At 35.6% G+C, this 23,272-nt stretch overlaps 1 protein-coding gene across 1 annotated transcript; it reads right to left on the bottom strand.

The window, feature by feature from the left end:
* Nucleotides 1–52: 52 nt before the first annotated feature.
* LOC144476961 (nuclear receptor subfamily 2 group F member 6) lies at nt 53–6,514 on the bottom strand. The gene is made up of 7 exons (XM_078194309.1): nt 6,393–6,514; nt 5,481–5,614; nt 3,221–3,409; nt 3,020–3,133; nt 2,425–2,588; nt 1,462–1,708; nt 53–290 (listed from the first exon to the last, which is right to left on the bottom strand). The coding sequence occupies exons 1-7, from the start codon at nt 6,512–6,514 to the stop codon at nt 61–63; spliced, it is 1,200 nt and encodes a 399-aa protein (XP_078050435.1). The 3' UTR covers nt 53–60.
* Between the last annotated feature and the right edge of the window lie 16,758 nt (nt 6,515–23,272).

Here is a 23,272-nt window from a genome sequence, read left to right as displayed (position 1 = left end):
CGAACGGCTTGCTTTTTGGACAACGCTTACTAATCGAGCTAGACACGTCGATAAGTCACGTTATGTCGGCCTAAGGGCGCTCACCATGTCGCCCAATAATCGTTCAACGCTAACATCGCCTACCGTGGGCTTGAACAATAATTCTTGTAGGGTTGATCGACATAGTGCACGCGCTGGAGGTAACAGTAGCAATAGTCGTCCAACCCTACGGGCATCCCTCTCGCAAAACACTGCAACCGTCTGTTCTTGCAACGCAGACACTCTTCCCCTTTCGCAAAGTCCTCGGGATTCTATTTAAAAAATTCAGAAGTTATACATTTTTCATGATCTTCGAAAATTTTGATATACAGTGACCCCCCCCATGAATAAATGAATTCCACTGATAACTCTTTTAAAAATGGACAAAAATCTTTGGTCTTTCGATGATAAAGGGACTAGTACACTAGACAATGACTAAACTACTTTGTTACAATTTTACTATAAACTTGGAATGGCAAAATAAAATAAAAAGCTTCCGTATTTTTAAATATTTTATCCGAATTTATGACGAAAATTTCAAACATGATTCTAAAAACTGTAGATTTCTCACACTTATTGGACAAAAGTGTCAAAAATTAGGACAAACTTGTGACTTTTGCGATCTTAAAGTTATTATATAAAGGTCTACAAAACGTATTATTTAAATTTTCGTTGCAGACTTGGTTAAGAAAGTTAAAAAATGGGAGTATTTATTTTTTTTTTGTCATTTTAAGCAATAGCAAAATTTAAAAGAAGACATTCTAGTAATTGTTTAGTAAATTGGTCCTTCTATCATCTTAAAAGAATTCAAGTCATCTATAACAAGTTATTGCATTTTAAAAGTTGTTCAAATATTAATGGAAAACACTGTGTCTTAAAATGTAATCTATACATGTCAAGATTAACATAACTTTTATATCTAAACCCTTTACCGACCGATAACCTACAATAATTGGCTTTATATCCCGACAGGTAGCCTGTGAATCGGCTGTTATGGCAACCAATAATATTCTATCTATTATTGCGGTATTATTATCTGATTTTTAAAAATATTAGATATCTTCAGCGATGAATAATATAAATAAAATAAAATAAATGATACAGATAAAATACATATCGTTTAATGCCAATATTATGACAACATAAAAATGTTTATGGTTAAATGACCAGTCAGTAAAGTGTTAAGCATTTTTGTTGTAAATGCGGAGAATCTGTAATCAAATTACAAACTCATGCTCGGGAGGCTTACATTATTATCTCACGCCGGAATTCAAGTTATGTTAGCAATTCTCAATGAAACTGATGTAAAAGTTCACTTTTACAACTAAATGTATTTAATATCATCGTAAATAAGCTGCAGAAACTGTGGTGCCATAAAAATCGTTATAAGCTATAAGGTTCTCCGAGTGATAAGTAATTTTTAATGTGGGAAATTGCTCATACCTGCTTTGAAAAGAACGATGGCCTTGAGACAAGCGTACTCTGAGTGATCGACTCTGAGAAGGGCGCATTTCCCCAACAGCTCCCTCAGTCTCCTCACCTCCTCGACCAGTACTTCTTTCCTTTCGGATGGCACGTCGCTGGGTACTAATGTGACCTCCTCCACCGGGAAATTCCACTGTGCAGCTGTCAGGACGAATAATTCGCTCCAAGATTCTTCCAAAAGAATAGTTTGATCTCTGTAGGGTAGCTGCAAAAATATCAAGTACGATTTAAATCTCAGAAATGAAACGCGTCGTTAACGAATCTGATCGGATAAAGAAAAAGTAAAATTTCATGTTATACTACATTTACATAGCAATCTCGAACTTTCACCCTACGGTATCCGGGTCATTTTTACACAGAGTATTTAAATCGTTTACTGTAATTATTGAATCTTCGGCAATGAATTAAAATGAAATAATGTTGCATTAGGAGTAATAGAAAGGCTAATAAGGATGCAAAAAGTATACTTAAAAGTATGTTTCGAGAAATATACGGATAAAAGTGCATAATTGTTAGAAGCAAAATCAATAATACGATTGTGTAAATGATCCGTTGTCCGAGGGTTCATTGCTTTTTCTGCTTTGGTTGATGTATAGTAAATTATTATACTATATATATTATAGTAAATTTTGCATAAATGAGAGAGATAAATTTTTCATAAATACGGGAGATCAATTTTGTATAAGTAAGAGAATCTAATTTTACATAAATAAAAGTTGCACAATTGTTAGAAGCATCGTCAATACCACGATTGTGTAAATGATCCGTTGTCCAAGGATTAATTGTGCTTTTTCTGCTTTGCTTGATGTATAGTAATGGTCAATTTTATTTAAATAAGGAAAATCAATTTTACATAATTTAGAGAAATCAATTCTGTATAAATAAGAGGAATTTTTGTGGATATGAAATTTTGCAACATACCTGTAGAAAAGAGTGAATGCTCCTAGCCCATCTGACAGCAAAGAAGAGCAATTTCGCCGCGAATTCGTAGACATTTTCCGTGGGTAAGATGGAAAAATTAGTTACGTATTCCGAAGATACAGAGTTAATGATTGGAGGTGCTAATCGAGTGCTCACTAAATCTTCTGTAACATAGAAATATCATCGTACAAAGGTGAGCCTAAAATACAAACCTAAATACACTTATCGTTGTTTCGAAAACTATCCATCACGATTGCAACAAACAAAAGTTGAATAAATTTTCTTTCCAAATGACAATAGTCGAAGCAATATAACACTGTTTGAAAATTATCTGGCCACCTCTACTATTCACAAACCCATGAAATCCTCCAATCCGGTGATTAGTCGTTTTTAAATAAATTTTTAATTGAATTAAATTTTGATTTAAATTAAATCAAATTTAAATTAAATTAAATCAAATTTAAATTAAATTAAATTTAAATTAAATTAAATTAAATCAAATTTAAATTAAATTAAATCAAATTTAAATTAAATTAAATTTAAATTAAATTAAATGTTAATTCAAGATAATTTTCAAGTTAACGAATACCCTTACCTTTTGGCTCTATCCTCGTTTCTATCGATCCAGCCTCCTCGGAACTGGTAACTTCGTCCTCTTTAGCAGTCGTTACAGACAACGGTTCCGATGCTGATCGCGGCAAAAAGTGTGCTGCTACGAATTAAAAAAAAATTCGCAACATTCACGTACAGACTAAACGCAGAAGACGCGAGTCGTTCGAATGCAGTTTCAACTTACCGACCGATGGCGTGAATGCCGGCGTAATCGTTGGTTTGAAGGGAAACAACGCCGGATACAGAAGCGGGTGATAGGGGTTGCTTGCTGCATGGTACACGTGCGGAATTCCGGAATAAAGGCCCGTAGGCCCTCTCCTTGCGGCCGCCACCAACGAGGAAGTGTTGCGCGGAGCTCTTTCGTGCTGAACCGCTGTAAAAACAGACTTTTCGTAGTCCAAGTACTTGAAGAAGTCGCGCATACTATTGTTAATGTAACAAAAAATAAGAATTCGATCACGGATATTTAATTTGCGAAGACAAAGCTTGTTTTCAAGAGTTCATTGTTATATAGGGTGGTCGGTAACTGGTGGCGCAACCGGAATAAAAGAGATTTTATATTGTTATAATTTATATAACTTTTATATTTATATTATTATAAAAGAGAATTTTTTCCTCGAAGGCTGCGTTTTCGAAGAAACTCTGTTGGAAGATACGTCAATAGCCATTATCTTTGCAACCTAATTTTTCTCGAGCGGGAAATATTATTCTATATTTTTGTCTTGTTTTTGTACGTATAACCACCCTACTTCTCGATTCTACCGCTAGTCACTTTAACCGTCTTAACCTAGGACTACCAAATCGGTCGAAAATTTATATACGATTATATCATATATTTTATTTCATTAATTTTTTAATTTTTAACTCAATGAAACTGATGTACAAGTTTTAAATAGAAATACACGTTTTAAATAGAAATACAATTACTAAATAGAAATATAATGTAACGTAACTATATCAAGTTATATGTTTATCATTATTTATGATAATATGTTCACTATTAAATATTATTAAATAAATCCAATCTTGTCATTGTTATAAAAGAATATACAATAATCGCGTTTATTACTCGGTAGTTCTATTGTAAAACACAATTATTACGAACACTCTTGCGGGCACCGTATCAGAATCAAACGATCTGATACCTTTTTCTCCTAATTGCAATAACTGTCCAAAATATTGATGGCTCTTCTTTGTTTCAGCAGACTACGAAATGTCAGAATCGAAGAGCCGGTCGACTATGCATAAAAATCACAAACGCATCGATCGAAATGAACTCGACCCCATGAAATTCAACCACCTTGTGTCCGCGTAGCAACATTACTGACCCCATGTATTCAGTTTTTTTTTTTGTCTAGCTCGACGGAGAAAATCAGGCTCGCGGACGTTTAATGGGCATCGTTCGATCCCGCCCTCGCTAATTGATATCTCCGTGCAATCAAGTGTTTGGATTATCCGGCGACCCTAGTCGGGGGGCAGAAGTGTTTACAAAAGCTGTGAACGGCCGGGCTGCTAGTGACACTGCTCCGCCACTCCGTGGGTCGGTTAAATTTTCGGATTCTCGTGCGAGCAAGCACAAGCGTAGAATTTCATGTGGGTAAGAGCACCCCATTTTTTATGGCTTCTCCATTTCTTACGCCGGGGAGAAGAGCGTCCTCTATGCATTGTAATATTCTCGATGTATGTTTAGAAACGGTAGGACCATGAATCGTGTGCGGGTTTCTGTCGCCAGCGATGTTTCTGGCAGATGGGATATCGTTGACGCGCGACAATTACGGGACTTCTAGCTGCCCTATTTACTTTTATTAACTAATGTAAGTTAATCACTTGCCGCGCATCGACTCGTATAATCTTTAGAGAAAATAAAAATTGCCTGCAATTATTGCAAGATTCGCGAATCACTTGGAGACTTCGTTCGTTTTTTATTAACTTCAAGAATTTGAAAACGATATATTTAAGATATTTAAATAATGTTCATGTTTTGAACGTGGACTATTTGCTTTTGTCATAAATGCAAGAGACTCGAATGGATATAAGAAACTTCGATATGTATTTCAACGACAACCATTTAAAAGGTAAACATTTAAGATTAAACGTTATTTTAATAGACAGAATTTCTCGCATTATTTTCTTTTATCATAATTTATCACCTTTCTGCATTTTTAAATTATATTCAGGGAATCGATAATAATATCTCAGTCGTTAAATTCGATAGAATGAAAGACAAAAATCGATGTTAAAAATTGTGATTCAAACATTTCGATGTAAATTGGGAACTATGATTTTCTTAGACTTGAGTCAGAGACGGAATATATGTATATGCAAAATATATTGTCCTATCGTATGAATATTACATGTTGTTCAATTTTTGTTGCGTTATAATTGGAACGCGAAGATACGCTGGTATTCCTTATACATAGAAAAAAGAATTAAGTTTTAATCACCGGTGAAACGAAGCGTACCATCTCGTTTCATGTTAACCTGAAGGCACTTGGTAAAACGACATGCTTGGCACTGATTGCGACGTGAAACGTCGACGATACACCGGCCATTTTCCTTGCAGACGTAGTCCAAATTCCTATAAAAAAAAATATCGAGCTTCGTAGAAACTAAAATATTACACCATCGTGGATATATTATTGTATAACAATTTCTCCTTTCGCAATTATTCAAATTAGGAATTTAAAGGTGGATACTAAATTCTCTTTTTACATTGGAACAAGCAGAACAACAGAAACACTGTATATCAGTCATTTATATGATTAATATACCGTGGATTTTTATGGAAAACAAAAATTGTCATCATTAATTGCGAGATAAAGGAAATAAATAATTTCAGTGAGATGACAATAGTACAATAATATTAACACAATACAATACAATAGTGTTATCAAAATGTTATTATTTTATCATAAATGCATTAAATCCGCAATCTAATGTTTAGCATACACTTGAACGTTGTGAAATTATATACTCAAGCTATGTTCCACAATGATTATTAGTTAGGATAGATGAGATAAAACTGTATAATTTTTAAATTGAAAATAATCACTTATTTTGCAACATGTAAAAGAACATTCATCTACGAACAGCCATAGTCAGAATTACGTAAAAATTTTATTTCATTATTTAAAGAAGTATAATAAAGCGTGCATACAGAATTGTATAATTAATTTTCTTTGTTAGTTGAACGTAAGAAAGTTTAAAGCTGTTCTAAGTTGCTTAAAAACTATTCGATGGAAGTGTTAGTTTACTGTCTAAGATGGATGTAATGAGATAAAACTACTGATTTGTTTATCGCAATTTTGTGGCTACACTTATCACGATATCGGGAGGAGATTAATTACCTTGCATACCTACGGATCGACCGTTTAAAAAAACCACGACATCCATCGCAGCTTGGCACCCCGTAATGCTTCCCCGAAGCCTTGTCGCCGCAAACTTTGCACACGGTCTCACCACGGCTGTTATCCTCCATTTTGTCTGCGTATCTATCGGTACAAATGGTCAACAAAATTTATTACTATTTCATAGGCTTTCAGAAATTACACCGCCTATATAACGAATCTAACATTTACGAAGTAAATAACTGTAATTTACGCATAAAAATTATAATTTACGTATAACAATTATACCAGACTTGTTGCATGACTTCTGGACCGACCTGTACACTACTTTAGATCTACAGTGAACGAAGTTTGCATAGAGACATTTAGTATATTTTTAATAATAGGTACTTGATACTCTGTTAGTAACATTAAAATTAATATTAATAGTTCAGACAGATAGTAAGAAAGGAAAAGCCAGTATTAAAAGATACAATTCAATAAACATATACAGAAATAACGAAATTCGTTATTTCAGTCGTCTAGAGTGTTATAAAAAAGCAATAATTATAACACCAGTAATTTATATTTCTTCCACTACGTTTCCTTCTATTTTTTTATACTGCAAACGAAGTTTTGTAATATCTTAATATTAATTTTACCCTATTCTTGTTTTCAACTATTCAATTACTATATTACTATAGTGATATATTACTATATATTATATATATATTATAATACTATATATTACTATAGTGATTATTTTTATATACCGCTCTTGATTAGATCCCCATAGGTTTTCTATGGGGTTCAAGTCCGACATCTCTCTATACTTTTGTTCTTTTTATTTTTAATTTTTGTTCACATTTCTTAAGCAAAAATTCTATTCGCTACTAAAAATTTGACGCACGTAATTGATATTTTAAACACAATTATCATTCCAAACTCGACTTATCGCGTCACGTTTGTGCTTAAAACACAGTCGAATGACCTCTTCTTTAAAAAAAACTATCAGCAATAATAGATTTGTAATAAAAGTTCATAAATTTGAGCAGTAGACAAGAAATCGCTCACGATAGACAACAGTAGACCACATAAAATAAACGAAAAAAGAGGGAGATGATAGCATTGAATAATTAAGTAGCTATAAATTATAGAAGAAGCCGTACAGTAAGTGGAGACAAAGCGGAGATCGAATTTAAAAATATTGCTGAAGCTTTACAAGAAACAATGCTTAATTGGATCTGATTGTAAAAGGAAATTGTGGGAAAATGTTAGAATCGAATATAGCGAAATCTGGCAGATCTATAACCATGTCAGAGATGATAAAAGAAATAGAAAAGAGAATTAAACTTCTTGATTCGATTTCCTATTCCTTTTACAGGGAATTGTTCACTGGTTCCGATGGAACCGTAATGGTAGCTCCAGCTTTCATCGAAGCGTATAGACTTCTCGTTATGTGCATATTTTAGCAACGTAAACTCTAGACGCGATCGTCGCAACTGTACCTGTAGTTCCGTGAACGAACTTATAGTCACCGGAGCGACGAGTTGTTGCATATTGCAGGACATAATGAACGGTTTGCGGATTGTTAAAGATCGTTTCCCGACAAAAGTCGATTCCTGAAAGCTCACGACTTGCAAATTTCTAGCCTAGCGACGTTAGAATCCGTTGCGACTGAAGCGATTTCGAGAACTTCCGAGCAAACTTCGATAACTCGTCTCGCGTGTACCAGTTATCCAATTTACAATGTAGAAACATTGTTCATATCCACGAAGTTGGTACGTTTGCAACATTTCATCTTTAAATTGGTCTTACTTGAATTTAAAATTTACACTTCTAGTGTCTCGCTTGATTTTTTACCACATCTTTGAAGAAATGAAAAAAATTATTAAGACTTTGCGTTTTGGCATTAACCTTTTAGGTACGGCAGGATTTTGCGCAAATAAAGTTTTTCGTAACTAAATTACGATTTTCTCTTAATATATATTTTTTCCGGATATCTATATATAGTACTAATCTATTATATAAAAATAAGTCGAGTTTTCCTTCCTGACGCTATAACTCCAGAACGCACGAACCGATTTCCACGGTTTTGCATTCGTTAGAAAGGTCTCAGGCTCCGCGAGGTTTATAGCAACCAAAATTCTGGAAAAATTTCAACAGAAAAGCAGGAAAACAGGGAAAATCATTTTTCACATACAGCGCCATCTCTGATACATAGCATGTACTACAAACCAATATAGTTTATAAAACAAAAAAAATAACTTTTCTTCATCTTTTAATCCCCAAACGAAATATTACAAAAAACGAAGCCATCTGGTGGCGAAACGAAGTTCGCCCGGTTTGCTAGTAACATATATTCTTTTCTTAATATATTGTATATACACACTTTCACTTTAATTGTTTGCTTTAATAAATAATAAAACAATTGAGTAAAGCATGAGCCATTCGCGAAAGCCACTATAGTGGCGCGTAGTATCTAAAAGGTTAATGGGGTTTATTTTGACAACCTTGCATTTCATGTCTCCAGGTATTCGTTAAGGAAGATGCAAAAAATGCCACTGTCACAGGTCGCTGAATAAAACACTTTTAAAAAATATGTAGCTGGTGGTGTTCATGACTCAGGCTTTCCCTGTCATCAGAAAGAAAGATGACGTAATCCTTGAATAACCAACATAAATGACTCGTAGTTGAATTTTTAGTATACTTCCTTTGCAGCTAAATTTTCGATACAAAATATCATATGATTTTTATAACGCAGAGAAGAGAGCAGTTATTTTAAAGAATGTAAAATTTAATAAACATATTGTTCAGTTTCAAGTCAACGGTTATCCAGTGTCAAAAGTCTGTTGGAAGTGACCACGGTCGTGGAAATAATTCTCAACGCAACAAACATGTTATTTTAAATAATATTCCAAACAATGGTAGGTCAAAAGTGATCACTAAACCGTAGATTTTATGCATTTATGGGAAAAATGCAACGGCGAGTTTTAAATCAAGAAAAGATTGAATGAAACTAAAAATGTCGATGCATTAATTTCAGCTAATTAAAATTATTTAATAAACAAAGACTGTTACACTCGGCTCAATTCTCTCGCAATTAATGCAGACGATTTTCATTCTACACAATGATTTGCAGTCCAATGATCACAGTTACGGGAACGATTATGAAACAAAATGACATGTGACTTAAACCTTAATTAGGCGCGTCGGGTCAGGGCCACAGGGTCACAGTAAGTATTTGTTTCTTAAAGTTAAGTATATTAAAGAACTTTATTAATTACTATAGAAATCCATTAAGTTTTATTCCTTTTTGATACTCCTTTCCCAATGTTTTTTTGGGGTTATTTAAGACCCCATGCGCCTAATTGGGTGATTTTCTTAATGCCCCCAATTAAGGGTTAAACCAATACTTCAAACAATATCATTTCAAGTGTGTCCAGATCTGCAGTTATTATGTAATCTTCCCGCCAAGTTTGGCTCGTTACAGTGCAGAGAGTTAACGCGGTGGTAACCACCGATATACGAATCGCATTGTCGACAGATTTTCACGGTGGTGTCGAAAGTGTCGAAAGTCAAAAAATCGTAGCGGCACGAAGGTCAAGTTAAAGTGCTTCTCCACCCTCCCGGTGACTTCTGTAACCCCTTCCGAAGCGAACCGACGGTTCTCCACCGCCCGGACCTCACCGTGTCCATTCTCCCTGTTCCTCCCTGGGGATAATAGGGTTCCCTCTTTGTTGAGGCACCCCGGACGACTCTGGCGTCCTTCTCGTTCTAATAGGACGGCCGTGCCACCTGTACGGTTCACAGACTCAATAATGCATCGGTGACGTGGAGCATTGCTCAGCCTCGTCGGCGGTAAACCACTGAGAGTCCCGACGCATGATGCCACGCTTCGCCGCACCCTTCGTCCCGAGACCAGTTTCACCGGCACCGTCATTATTGCCATCGCGCGCGCCATCGTCCGTACGGAGATCTTGGTTGGGGGCTGACTTCTTAATAGTCCGCCCCCTAACCTGGCGGAACGGCTCGGCGCGGCGCGGCGCGCGGCAGTCCTCGCGTGTGAGCGTTAACCTGCCATAATATTTTCATTGCTCGATGACCACCTTCGGCCTGTGTAGCTACGATGCGAATGTGCTACATCATTGAACAAACCGCCGCGCCGGTATCAAAGGAAAATCATTCTGTCGTTCCATCGTTCTGTGTCTCTGCTTTTCTTCGGCAAACGAATTGCGACGGACGATCCGGATGTACGGGTTCGTCTTTTAAACCGCCGGAATCGTCTCCGATCGATCCGGCGCACGTTAAGGTGGTCCCCGGTTGATTAAACATTTCTTTAAATATTTACTTGGTCTCGCTCGTCTAAATTATAACCAGACTACGAATTTTATGCGCTTATGGCGAAATTCGGTAGATGCATTTGAGACAAGGTAAACATTAAAAGTATTTTAAAATGCCAATGTATTGTTTGTTAAGATGATTAAAAGAAGTAGCTACTTGATTCTTTAGCTACTTATTCTTTGCAATTGATACAGACAATTTTTAGTTTGTATAAAGATTTGCAGTTTAATTATGACGCTTGGCGAGAAAATGATATAATTTGGATATATCAATGATTTAATTTGACTTCCAAACATTATTGAACTTCGTTACTTTAGCAATAATTTTTGAAGCTTAGAGTAGTTGTGGTCGTCAAATTATCGCTGCAAGTATCATTATTGACATGGAGTCAGTTTGACGTCAAATCACCATCATTGATGGGGAGACTATTTCTCTATTTGATTACCACTATTGATACCATTACTCATATTAAAACAATGGTAAGAACTTTAAAGTTAAATATTTTTTACTAAGAGACAGTGTTTTATGAGAATAACGGTGATCTATACGTGTTACTTTTAAAAATATATACATAATGTTGTTAGATTTATTATTAAACGCAGTGTACGATGCAAAATGTGACAAGGGTTGAGGTATCATGTTTAGACCAGATTTTGATGATGCGAGGGGTAATTTTCTGAAAAACATTTGACACGTGTCTTGTCTGCCGTCGTCGATATTGAAAAGATGAGAAACAGCTCTTATATGTACTTTTCATCCCTAACTAAAAATGTTCACACCAAGTGTTATCATTTAAGCGGGTGAAATAAAAAAATTCAAAAACCGAAATCTTTTTCATTATTTTCTTAAACCTACTTTTATAAAACCTACGAAAAATAGAATAATGACTGATAGAATTCATTTATTTAGACTTTTGTTATAAAACTTGTTCCAATAATGCAATTTACTCGTGCACTTCCCATAGAAAAATCTCAAAGCAAGATTGTGAAACATGAATTTAGTCATTTTGACTGTTAGAAGTTTAATGTTAATAACATTAACAGCGTCGAACAATAGATAAACGTGTGGCAGTACCTGCGAGAAGTAGATCAGGCGTATATGCGTCAGCCAATATTGAACTTTTCGATCTATTTTACAAAATTAATTTTTCATGAAACACGGTTGGAAATGTTTAGCTTGAACATTTTAGCTGAAACAAATTGAAACTCGTGAAGAAATTCGATTTATATAGCTGGATGATAGAAACCATGGTAATATTTATAGTTCAATAATTAGCATCGCATGGCGCATTGTACGAGAAGGTTGATATTGTTGGTTCGCTGGGGCGCAGTTAGGGGAGAGCAGATTGTTTAACCCTGTTTGCTGGAACACCTACCAAGTTTACGCACGCACGTAACATATGTCGCATTCGCTGCAGATACAAATTGCCTGGTACTCGCTACGACTGCGGAAAGTCAAATACATGAAGAGTCCTCTTTCTCCTACCAACGCTAAATATAACTTTTCATTGCAAGAGCATGTACGTTCGACGACGAAAGTTGCGGAACTGTGTACATACAGAAACTAGGAAGACGATAGATAGCGCAATAGAAGATTCATCCGTCGATTCACTAAGAAACTATTTAAGTTAAAAGCAAACATCTTATGCTTTAACAATGGAAAGAGACATTTTTAAATATTTTCTTACCAATACCCATGAAATATTTCATTATATTGGAATTTGAAAATTGAAAATACTATAAATGCCTAATTACAAACATAATAGAATAACATTTATAGAATAATTGATGCTTATGGCACAAGTGTCTGTGAAGTAATATCTTTTCGTGTCAAATAACAAATGTTCTGCACTTGGTCTTTTTAATTGTTTTTGTAAAACCATAAAATCCACAGTCTAGTCGTCGGATTAATTCGAAAAACGAAATGATTTGGAATAATATAAGAAAGGGATCGAACTATAGTTAGAGGCAGTCTAATACAGGTCCATCCATCATATGAACTTCGACAAGTTGGTGACAGTTGCGGCGCGAGCTCGCATAATGTCAACCCGATGACTTTTCGATAGTTCTGCAAGGCTCAAACTGTCGAAAGTTCGTTGCGGGAACAGTCAATTGAAAATTCAGCAGACCTATGCAAATTTTTTTCCTTGTCACGTCACGTGCGTTCTTTCGCATAAAAAATGCTGATCGATTGTCACTGGATAGCGTTCGCCCGTTTATCTCGAGAGAAAAATTCGACTCTGCACCACCTTCCTCTATTTCTATGGTGTCATTTGCAACATCAATTAAAAAAGTGTCCAATTTCTAATTTACACAAATAATTGAGTCGTTTATTTTGAAATTCCAAATTAAGTGTCAAGTCTTATTAATTATTAATTAAATCTCTGATTCTGATTTTTGTAAAATGACGTTTGCAAATGTGAAGATAACAAACCATGTGAAATCGGCAATTTTTGTCATCGTTTTTATTCTGAAATTAGATCAACCCTCCGACGGATGGGTCGACTTTGATGTACTGCACACTTGAGTTTTCAACTTTTTCTACAGTTTTTTTCCTTTCACCTAATCGTACCGCTATCCTTCATTATTCGAATATAATGGAAGGTAGAAAAGAGGGTTCATTGAAAAAAAGCACATGACGTAAAGCATTCTTTTTCAAGCGATTGAGAAGCGTGCCGCTCTGAGTAATTTTCACCTGGATCGTTTTACATTGTGGATAAAAATGCGTTACTATGTTGGCCTAAACTTGGGAATTTTTTTTAGTAGAAGTTTTATCCCTTTCCATTCGTGGAATTTTCACTGACCATCCACAAGAAATTGCTCAGTTATTAGCAAACTAGTAATTAATATTTCACAAAGAATTAATACTTCAAAGAAAATACAAAATTCAATAAAAGGTTATATTGATGCAGATTTTGAGAAAAACGTTGTTAATTTCGAAAATAGCATAATAGCACGATAAGCAGTTCTTGTTGTGTCTCCTCACAGTCGACATTCGAGTGCGAAAGGTTAAGCAGAGAAGAGAATTCGCAGATGTGTTGCATCTCATTTTAACATTGCGAATATAAGTTTTGAAATAAATGTTGAACTTTCATGTTTTATTTGAATAAGCAATGTAATGTCTAACTAGAATTGATTTCTATAATTCAATCCGGTGATAACTATGTTATCATTGTTACCACCATTATTACAGCAAAGTAACGACTATTTCGCTCGCACACCCAATAGTTATCTATACAATAATAATTAAAAATCAATAACGATAATGTGTTTAGATTCTAATGGCTAATTTTCTTTCACCCTAGCCAAGGGTGTCGTTAATTCTTAAATAGTTTATAGAAACTTCTGGAAAGAAAATACTTTGAAAGAAATGCCTGAAGACATCATTACTTAACTATTAGAAAATATCAAGAGTGATTTGTCTTGTTTTGTTCATATTTACAATTCTTCTAAATACTAAAAATGCTATAAAAAAAATTCTGAATTTACTGATATCCATGCTAGCTTTTTGGAACTATTGCAAACCTTTTACTATAATATTTAACGTTGCGTTTAAGTAACACCTAATTACAAATTTATCTATAGTAAACACCATTGCCCGAATTGATCAATTTCATTGGCTTTAAATAGTGGAGAAAAAAGCAGATCCTGGAAAGCCAATGCATTAGCCTGATGTCGTTTGACTTTGATTCATCGTAACTCCGATCGTTCGAGCTTGAATGACAGTGTGTTATCGATGAATTTAGAATCATGCTAAAGGTCGGAAATACGGGACTTTACGGTGCATTAAAAACGTGGAGGAACAGGAAATCAGATTTGACTCCTAACCGATGTTAATTTAATGACGGCTGCGTGAAATTAGTTTCGGTCGTGCACGTGCACGTTTCACACGAGCGGCAGTGATTGCGTGACTCGATCGTACACGGCCTGCACGACAGTCGTGTTACGTACATAACTGTTCCAAGATATCCGCGATTTCGTGTATCAGATACTTTTCTGGTTTCTGCGATACCGGTTGAACAACTGGTGCACGAACGTTCACTGTCGATTACTTTATTAACCCCTTAACGTACTTCGACGGGTCCGACTCGTGATGAAAATTTCTAGTAATTACTTATTCGGTATGGATGTTATTCTGTTCTTTAAAAATTGAATAAAATCGTAATCTCTTGCCATTAATACCTCGGAATTCGAGTCAATTTAGACGTACAGTGGTCACAAATTTTCTTTCCCTTCTAAGAAATGATTACAATCGAAAAATTTTGCAACCGTAGTAACTGTAGTTAATACTCTCCCCTGTCCATCAACAGTGGCTGCATTATCGTTATAAACAGTATCAGAACATTGACCGGAAAAACTATGGTAAATCATCTCTGAGTTTACGAAAAACATTGTATATCTCATTTTTTCTTAATTATTGCAAATAATTTACTACTTTGTATTAAATTTTACTTACTACTAAATCTATCCCCTACATTATTAATTTCTAATACTTTTTTTTTAAGACTAGAGCACAGATCTTTATAGAAAGTCAAATCAATTATTGGCATGATTTTTTTATAATTTTAGTAAGTCAACTATCTTGTTAACTATGTTCTCAAATTCGCGTTAAGAAATTATCCGCAAGTTTCATGATTTACAACATTTTTTTAAATAGAATTTTGAATATTTAGTGACTGAATTCCTAGTGTAAATTCTGATTAGTAAGCAACACTATATTGTGTTAACTGACTTAACTTAGCATAAGTAACTTAAAAATCGTATTGGTGCTAATTAGACTGCGGATTTTATGTATTTATGGCAAAAATGAGTGGATAAAACTGAAAGCCGTGAAAAGTGTAAAAGAAGCTAATAATCTTGTCGTACCAATCTTAACTTAATAATGAAAGTTAGATTAAATTAATTTTTTATTTCGCATAAACAACAGACGAAAAGAAGCGAAGAAGAAGATATTCGCATTAATTAATTCATGCATTTTTATATCATTGTGTTTTCATTTTATACGGTGACAATAATATATTAAAATATGACATTTATCGATGATACAGTCCGTTTAAAAATCTCGATATGCAATTTAAAACAACGAGAAGTATTTTGCAGATTTTCACGACTGTTCGGTTAATTTAAGTAAACGTTCGTACGCAACTCTTTCCTTGAACAAATCAATGAAAACTAATGCGACACAGTATCTTCTAACTCCTCCGACGTAGCGATTAATCTATAGATCTGTAAGGATTACGCAAGTAACCTTCGTTTATTAGGTGCAGATCAAACGTGACATGTGTTGGAGCGACAGAATTTTCCCAAAGCTTTTGTAACAATTACGTGGTTTACGGTACCGGTAACACGTGTAATTTATTCCGCTAAGTACAGAGTTTAAAGTGAACGAAACACCACCGGTAGGTAATATTTGCCCCACGTTCCGATTCGGGGGTTGTCGGTCGCGATCGGCCGTAATACGTTGCGTGTGGAAAAAAAATCGTTGTCACGTGGCGAAAAAAACATTCAGTAGCCTCTCATCGAATCGCGGGGCCTCGGCCGCAACATATGTGAATACCTTGCGGGGCATGTGGGTCTATTTACCTGTCACACTGGTGACGATCGTAGATGGACAATTACACGCCTGACCGCCAAAAACCAAGCCTTACAGGTGCGTTTACTCACGGATAATTACTGAACTGGCTGGGCAACGACACGTGTGACACCTAATAGTTCACTATTACCGCGGAAATGTGGTGGATACGGGGGGTGAAGTTTCGATCTCTCGAATCCTAAAGTATCCCCTTCTTTTTTCTATATATTTATTCTAACGGATAAAAAACCCATATTTCTGTTTCTAAATTGAACAATTACCGAATGTATTCTCGTACACTTTTCTTCAAAGAATTGTGACGTGTTCTCGATGAAGTTAGTACTTTATTAGTAATTATACCATTTAATAAAACAAAATTGACCTTCAGATGACTTTTACACGCGTCTACTTGAGAAAAAAAAATACCACCATTTGATATCGCTAAAATCTCCATTGAAACATCTTTCGCTACAAATAATAATGTCATGTGAATCGAAGTGGTAATATGTATATGATAAGTCACCGTGCATAGGAATAATTAGACTGCAAATTTTTATACAAGGTAAAGATTGACTGCACTGATTGAAAGACATAGAAACTAAATAGCAAGTCCGTTCTTCTTTTAATCGTTTTAATGGATTGGAAGTAATACATTGACAATTTTAAATTCTTTCATTCTTTTTACTATTTCTAATTGCATCTAACCGGATTTGCTATAAATGCATAGAATCTACATTCCAGTGATAATGTTAAGAAAAATAAGTTCAAACAACTCTGAATGGTAAGTTTTGTGATGTAGATTTAAGGATCTTCTTCGTATTATTGTTAACGATAGAAACAAACACTCTCGCAACATATACACTTGAGGAAATGAAATTACATCATTCTCCTTACCTGTACGATGTTCTTGAGTTTAGATTGTGCTGCCAATCAGAATTATATATCTGAACCACTTGTGTTCGAAGAAATCCCGGATATTCACACGCATGTCTGTATCAACGACCGTCTTCGCGTCGAAGTTCTTAAGTCAGCGACGTCGGCCATCTTGATTTGCCCAAGATAAGGAGCTGTTTCATTTAACAGTTACTTTGTTCATTATTGCTTGTACACGATTGTCAAGCAGAGTATATACGACAAATTATAATTCAATTTATTATGTGCTTCAGCTAAATTTCTGTTGCCACTATAGAAGCTACCGTGATTTTATTGTATTTTACACCAACAAAATACGACGAATTTAAGAGACAACACATACTGATACCATCTACTTTTCTACACTAAACCTTTGCAAAAATGTTCGTTATTATTATCGATATCATGGACTTTTTGCAGTAATCTTTGAAAACAAATTCATCGTTGTCATCGTCGGCATCTACGTTTCTAAAGTAATATTTAAAAGCAAGTCTTCTATGATCCGATTTCGAAAAAATCAAATTTATACGATAAATGCTATTAGAATATTAGTTTCTATGGTAATATCAATGCTTTTTAATTTATTTATGTGTTCGATTCATAAGCCTTATGATCCAAATGTCCCTTGCATTCGTGCTCTCGAAATATAAACGCTCGCCTATAAAGACATATCATACACATTGTTAGAAATAGTGCTCCAAAACTTTGAGAATTTATAGTACACAACGAGAGGAGTAAGAAATGTCCAATCAACGTTGATCCAAAAGTCAATCCTTTCGACAAAAAAATCAACTGTTAATATCTAAGAATATTCGATAACGCAAGTTTCTTTTTCGAGGCGATGCATTGAATGTAAAAAGAGAAACGGATTCAGAAGTACGTCCAAGTTTGTCAACATACAAAAAAATAAATATTTAAAAAATAAATTAATTTAAAAAATAAATAAATACAAATTTAATACAAACTTACTTCGCCGTAGTAAGTTTTGTAGTAGGTAGATCGATGAACAGAGCGAAGAGGTCCAATGAAATGGCCGATCTCCTAATTTAAATCTACTGGTAAATCTCCTGATTAAAATCTATTAAATTGTTTTTCATTCATCGCCCATAATTAATGTAGAAGAATTACGAAAAAACTTGCAAACAAATGTGAATACCAATCGATTATCTGTCGAAAAGATTGACCATTGAACCCATGTCGATTGGACATTTTTTAGTCCCCCCCCGGTAAGTACTATAAGTTCTCAATGTCTTGAATCACTTCGTTTTAACACCCCGTATAATTAAGTAAATCGTAACTTTGAGAACGCGAATAGCTTATTTTAACACTCCAACAGGTTTGTCAAATATCTAATCGAGCGTTAGCAAGCTAGAGTGTCGCAGACCCCAAATATTCTAAATTGACTATTATTCAAGCACACTACATTATTTAAGCGGACCCGTGAGTCCCATTCGTTAAATCTCTCCACCTCACCGGCGCTGTCTGTAATTATAATTTACAATCGTAATACCACACATGCAAGTCACTGATACCGTAAACAAAAATCCGAAACAAACCATACTAAAGGCTACGATATGCAAAACTATAAAAACCAAAAAGTATCGTCGATAGAAAGCTCCGAGAGAAATCCCCAAATGAGGCCACGAAAAAATAGGGAAAATCAATGAACACTGGGTAGCTTCTGCAAAACATGAACCAAAAATAGTTCCGAAGTATCACGAATTACCAATCCTGCCTCTCTTCGAATTTCACGATCCGATGGCCGTCGGCTTCGTGCTACCGCCCGGTATCCAGCACGGTGGCGGCGATCGTGAACGGCGTTGATCACGGAACGGAAACGACCGGAGGTTCTTTGTCGCGAGTACTGCGGCCTAGTTGGTGCACAAGGGTGTGCGCGCGGTGATCTATGGGCTCGTAATTTTTGGTCTCTGCTCGCCGCACCGGGGGTGGCCGTGGATCCGATGGGGTTGCCGTTGATCGGCTCCGCTCCGAGGTACACGCCCAGCGGAGAAATCGCGCGCGCACGATGGTAGCCGAGGTCCGAAGACGATTGGCTGACAGGCGGGGCGACCCCGTCGTCGCCCGCGAGTCCTGGTGGTTGTGCGGCTGCAGGCCGGGGTCGAACGAGCGCAACCATCCCCGCTGGTCGCTCCGGGAACGATTTGCTACCGCGCCGGAAGCGTGAAAGTCAACTTCTCGCGTATTTCCCCTAATAACTCGCCGAAGGCTCGACGGGACGCGACGCGACTCGGGCCAATCCATGTGCCATGCCGCCGTAAAAGCTCCATCAGCCGCGACACGATGTCGATCGCCCCCAGCTTGTTCGAGAACTTCGTGTCGCGGCTGAGACGCGTGCAATTGACTGGCTGGGTGTCTAAGAACCTTCGGGCCAATCAAGAATGCTGCACGTTTAGTACATTTTGGAATAAATTGGGTTGAAGGACGAATTCCGCTTGTCGTGTGGCATGGTTCTCACTAGAACTGGATAATATTTGTAGAGAAAATATTCGAAATACTATTTTGAGTAATAGATCCTTTACAAGTCGAATAAAACAGTGTCTTGAGTAGGATGAAAACTCTCAGGAAATAAAAATCATTTTTTTTTTATAATCTAGCTAAAGTGTGACGTAAATATTTCATTTTGATAACGCGGAGCATAAAACGAAATAGTTTATTTTGATAATATAAAACGATGAATATTTTATTTTGAGAATTTAAAACGAGCAATGAAATACTTTTTACTTTAATAATACAGTAATATAATGCCAAATAATACCAGAATGTATTGTTTTCTTTTTTAAGATATTAAAAAATCGTCTTTCATTTTCTTGTAAAAGAACGAAACAACTGTCCGAACGAACGAATCTATTTCGTTTTAGTGTTTATTCCAATGAAGCGTCATAGTTAACTCTCTTGTTGGCGATCCAATGAAACGTGTGTACTTAAGAAAAATACAACAGCAAACTTGCTTGACGTAGTTTGGTAAAGTTTCAGAATAAAGTAACAAATACTTTCGTAGAATCTAATCATTAGAAAATTGAAGAAGAAATAAGAAATGAAACTGTTCTTTATTAAAAATATTAAAAACGCAACATTTTCTCGAATGTACCCAACAGCGACATATCATTCGGCACTAAAAGGGTTAAGAACAGTAATGAACGATAACGTAATCCGAAGTTTCAAATTACGTACACGAATGTTTTCATCACATTGTGTAATTAATATAGAGAGTGTTATCGTAAATGGAATTGAACCTACATTGTTGTATAATTTCACTTGCTTTAAAATCCAGTTGTGATCACTTTCTATACCTGATAACTACGCGATTTTTATAATAAGTAAGCTATTTAAAGTTTAATTTAAAACTTCCTTCCTTTTCTGTAGCCGAAACAATGCCGCTTTGTTTTTATTAGTCACTCCCGGTAACTCCTATGTTCCTCTGTTCATTTAAAAAAACTATCACATCGGCCTAAATACTAATATTCAGTAATGCTGCAAACTGCTGACATATTCGATATAAACAATATGAGCAGAATTCCTTCCAAGTTATATCGGTGTGCAGATACTCTGTATTTGTTCTTTGCAAAGGATGTATTCTAGACTAATTGGTGCTTAATAAGAAGGATTGCAAACTTCCTGTCATGCCTAGAAAAGTAAATTTCTTAAAGGGACGATTGCGGATCGTGAACATGTCAGAAAAACTTCTGCGGTGAAATGTTAGTAAAATTGACACGTGTTTTCTTCACACAGCGCGGCCAGTAAAATTACTGTTATGAGAAACTGTTGTAACAACCAGCACCGACAAGACGTGTTTTATTCATTACTCTTTAAAAATCAATGAACGCCATCTTCGTGTCATTGCTGCATCAATTATCGAATTGATAAAAATGTTACAAATTCCTAACTATTTTTAACATAGATGTTTACCATTGTTCAAACGACATTTCTGGATAAATATTCATTAACTGTACCTGGAGATCCATTATCTCTAAACGAACAGATTAACGTGTCACATTGCAAATTGCTTTTTTATTGAAAATTAAAAAACACACTGAATAATTAGTATGTATTTAATCTTGTTGACTGAGCACGCAATATAATATTATTATCAGATATTCACACGCATTCCGATCCTTTTTACAAGTCTCCGGCTTTACATTCGATTACATCGGTGCAAAGATAATCTGGTATTAATAAAAGATAAAAGAGATATTCATCGAGTCTAATGGAGTTCGCATTGTTCACTTTGCCCACTTTGCCAGCTCCACTTTTCACACTTATTATTTATTATCAGCGAAACAAAATTTCTTTAGCATTTTCTTTCACATCTAATAAAGCTTTTAATACTAAAATTACCGAGTTAAAACGTTACTAACGTGTAACAAAGACACGATTAGATTTACTCGAACTTTATACGATTTTTAGTGCAATATATGTTTCAAAACAAAATAAATTCAAAGACGCAGTGATATATTGTAGATATATAGAAAAAGGGGAGGATTAACTAGATTTATAGTTTCGCAGAAAAGATAGTATAACTTAGATTATGTCAATGCAATTTAGTTTTAAGTATCAATTATTCGAAGTAGTATGTAAGAAAAAGAATGTCGTAAGCCGGAGGCCGTCTTAAGCCGAAAGGGAAGAAATGCATCAAATAAATAATAATAAAAACCAAGTTATCTCATTCCTGAAAAATTCAAGCCTATACAGTAAACTCTAATATTCCCAACTAAAAGTCGTCGCTAATAACCGTAAGTGTAGTTGATGCGGCGTAAAATATTATTTAAAAAAAAAAACCAAGTGGAATCTATCGATTATGGATAACTTCGCGCATCAAAAAATTGTTCAACTCTGTCCTAAGTTGTATGACCACTTTGAACAGTTACATTCACGATTATGTAAAGGAGGTAATATTTTCGAAATGCATCGTGTCCGCGAGAAATGCGAATGTCAAAAGAGGGAGGAAGTGGTAAACAGAAAAAATTAATTTTAACTGCATCGGATCGACACCGCTCGGGGAAAAGCAAGCAGTCTGCACTTGATAGGTCGAAGGATCCGCAGATCCTGAAGCACATCCTCGACGTGGCAGGAGCAGAAAATCGCGTTGAAGTGGCAACGGTCGGGCTAATGGCTCGGAGACGATATTTTGTTAAACAAGGAAACCTTTTATCCCCCACACCGTTTCTTGCGCGGGCGGTTGACGACAGGGACGGCTCCGTTTCAAAAGAAACTCGGCTTGTGTTCCCTCTCGACGCTACGGTGCGTGTATTGTACGCTCTATCGGGTGAAATGGGCCCCGTAAAACATATATTTACACAAATTTGATTTCTTCCTAAACACTGATTAACAATAGTCGCACCTTAACTACCGAACACACATTTCCTGTTGTTCTAACCGTAGAGTACGAAAATCTTGTGGCTAATAACTAAACTACCTGTCTTTATGGATTTATAGTATATGCAAATTTAAAAAAAAACAATATCGATTAACAATTTCCTTTTTCTTCTTACAATCACTAATTTTCTAGTTGATGAAAGAACCTTTTATTTCAATTTCATATTTTATTAAATCACGTTTGCAAATGACGACAGTGATTCAACCAAAATTACAACGTTAACGATATTATCATAAAACGTGATAAAGTGTACGGTCTTTTTAAAGAAATTAATTATAATAAATTGTTTAATGTGTCATTTTATGAATGAGAATTATTCTTAGGAAACGAAAAAGTTTAACGGTTGTACAGTTGCTAAATTCAAGTTCTCTATTTGATGATAATGTATCTAAACAGTACAATGATTAGTTCATGGAACATATGGTAGTTTTTAACTGGTAGATACGGAGTAACGTCGAGAAAATCAGCAATCTACTCATGGCACGTCGTAGCATCTATTGAGAAAAAGGACAGACACGATAAAAGCGGCCCTGTACCGTCACTTTGGTTTTCTTGTCACCAGAAGAGAATGAGTTGGAAGTGTGAATCGTCGACCACCACGACAAGATACCACCTGTCCGTTCTCATGGTTCGCCTACGCATATAACGCCGTTCTCGCGAATTCCTTCGATCCCCCCCTCCGTCACTG

Source organism: Augochlora pura, chromosome 11 (assembly GCF_028453695.1).
Source record: "Augochlora pura isolate Apur16 chromosome 11, APUR_v2.2.1, whole genome shotgun sequence".
NCBI classification, from domain to species: Eukaryota; Metazoa; Arthropoda; class Insecta; order Hymenoptera; family Halictidae; genus Augochlora; species Augochlora pura.
Note: the sequence above shows the minus strand (reverse complement) of the source record. Positions and strands in the feature narration are given on the sequence as shown.

What these genes read in the sequence shown, in the direction of transcription:
- LOC144476961 (XM_078194309.1), bottom strand. Translation starts at nt 6,514, where the DNA reads ATGGAGGATAACAGCCGTGGTGAGACCGTGTGCAAAGTTTGCGGCGAC. An exon ending in TTTAAACGGTCGATCCGTAG is followed by an intron (nt 5,615 to 6,392) that starts GTATGCAAGGTA and finishes TTTTTTTTATAG; the next exon opens with GAATTTGGACTACGTCTGCA. An exon ending in CATCGTTCTTTTCAAAGCAG is followed by an intron (nt 291 to 1,461) that starts GTATGAGCAATT and finishes TTTTTTAAATAG; the next exon opens with AATCCCGAGGACTTTGCGAA.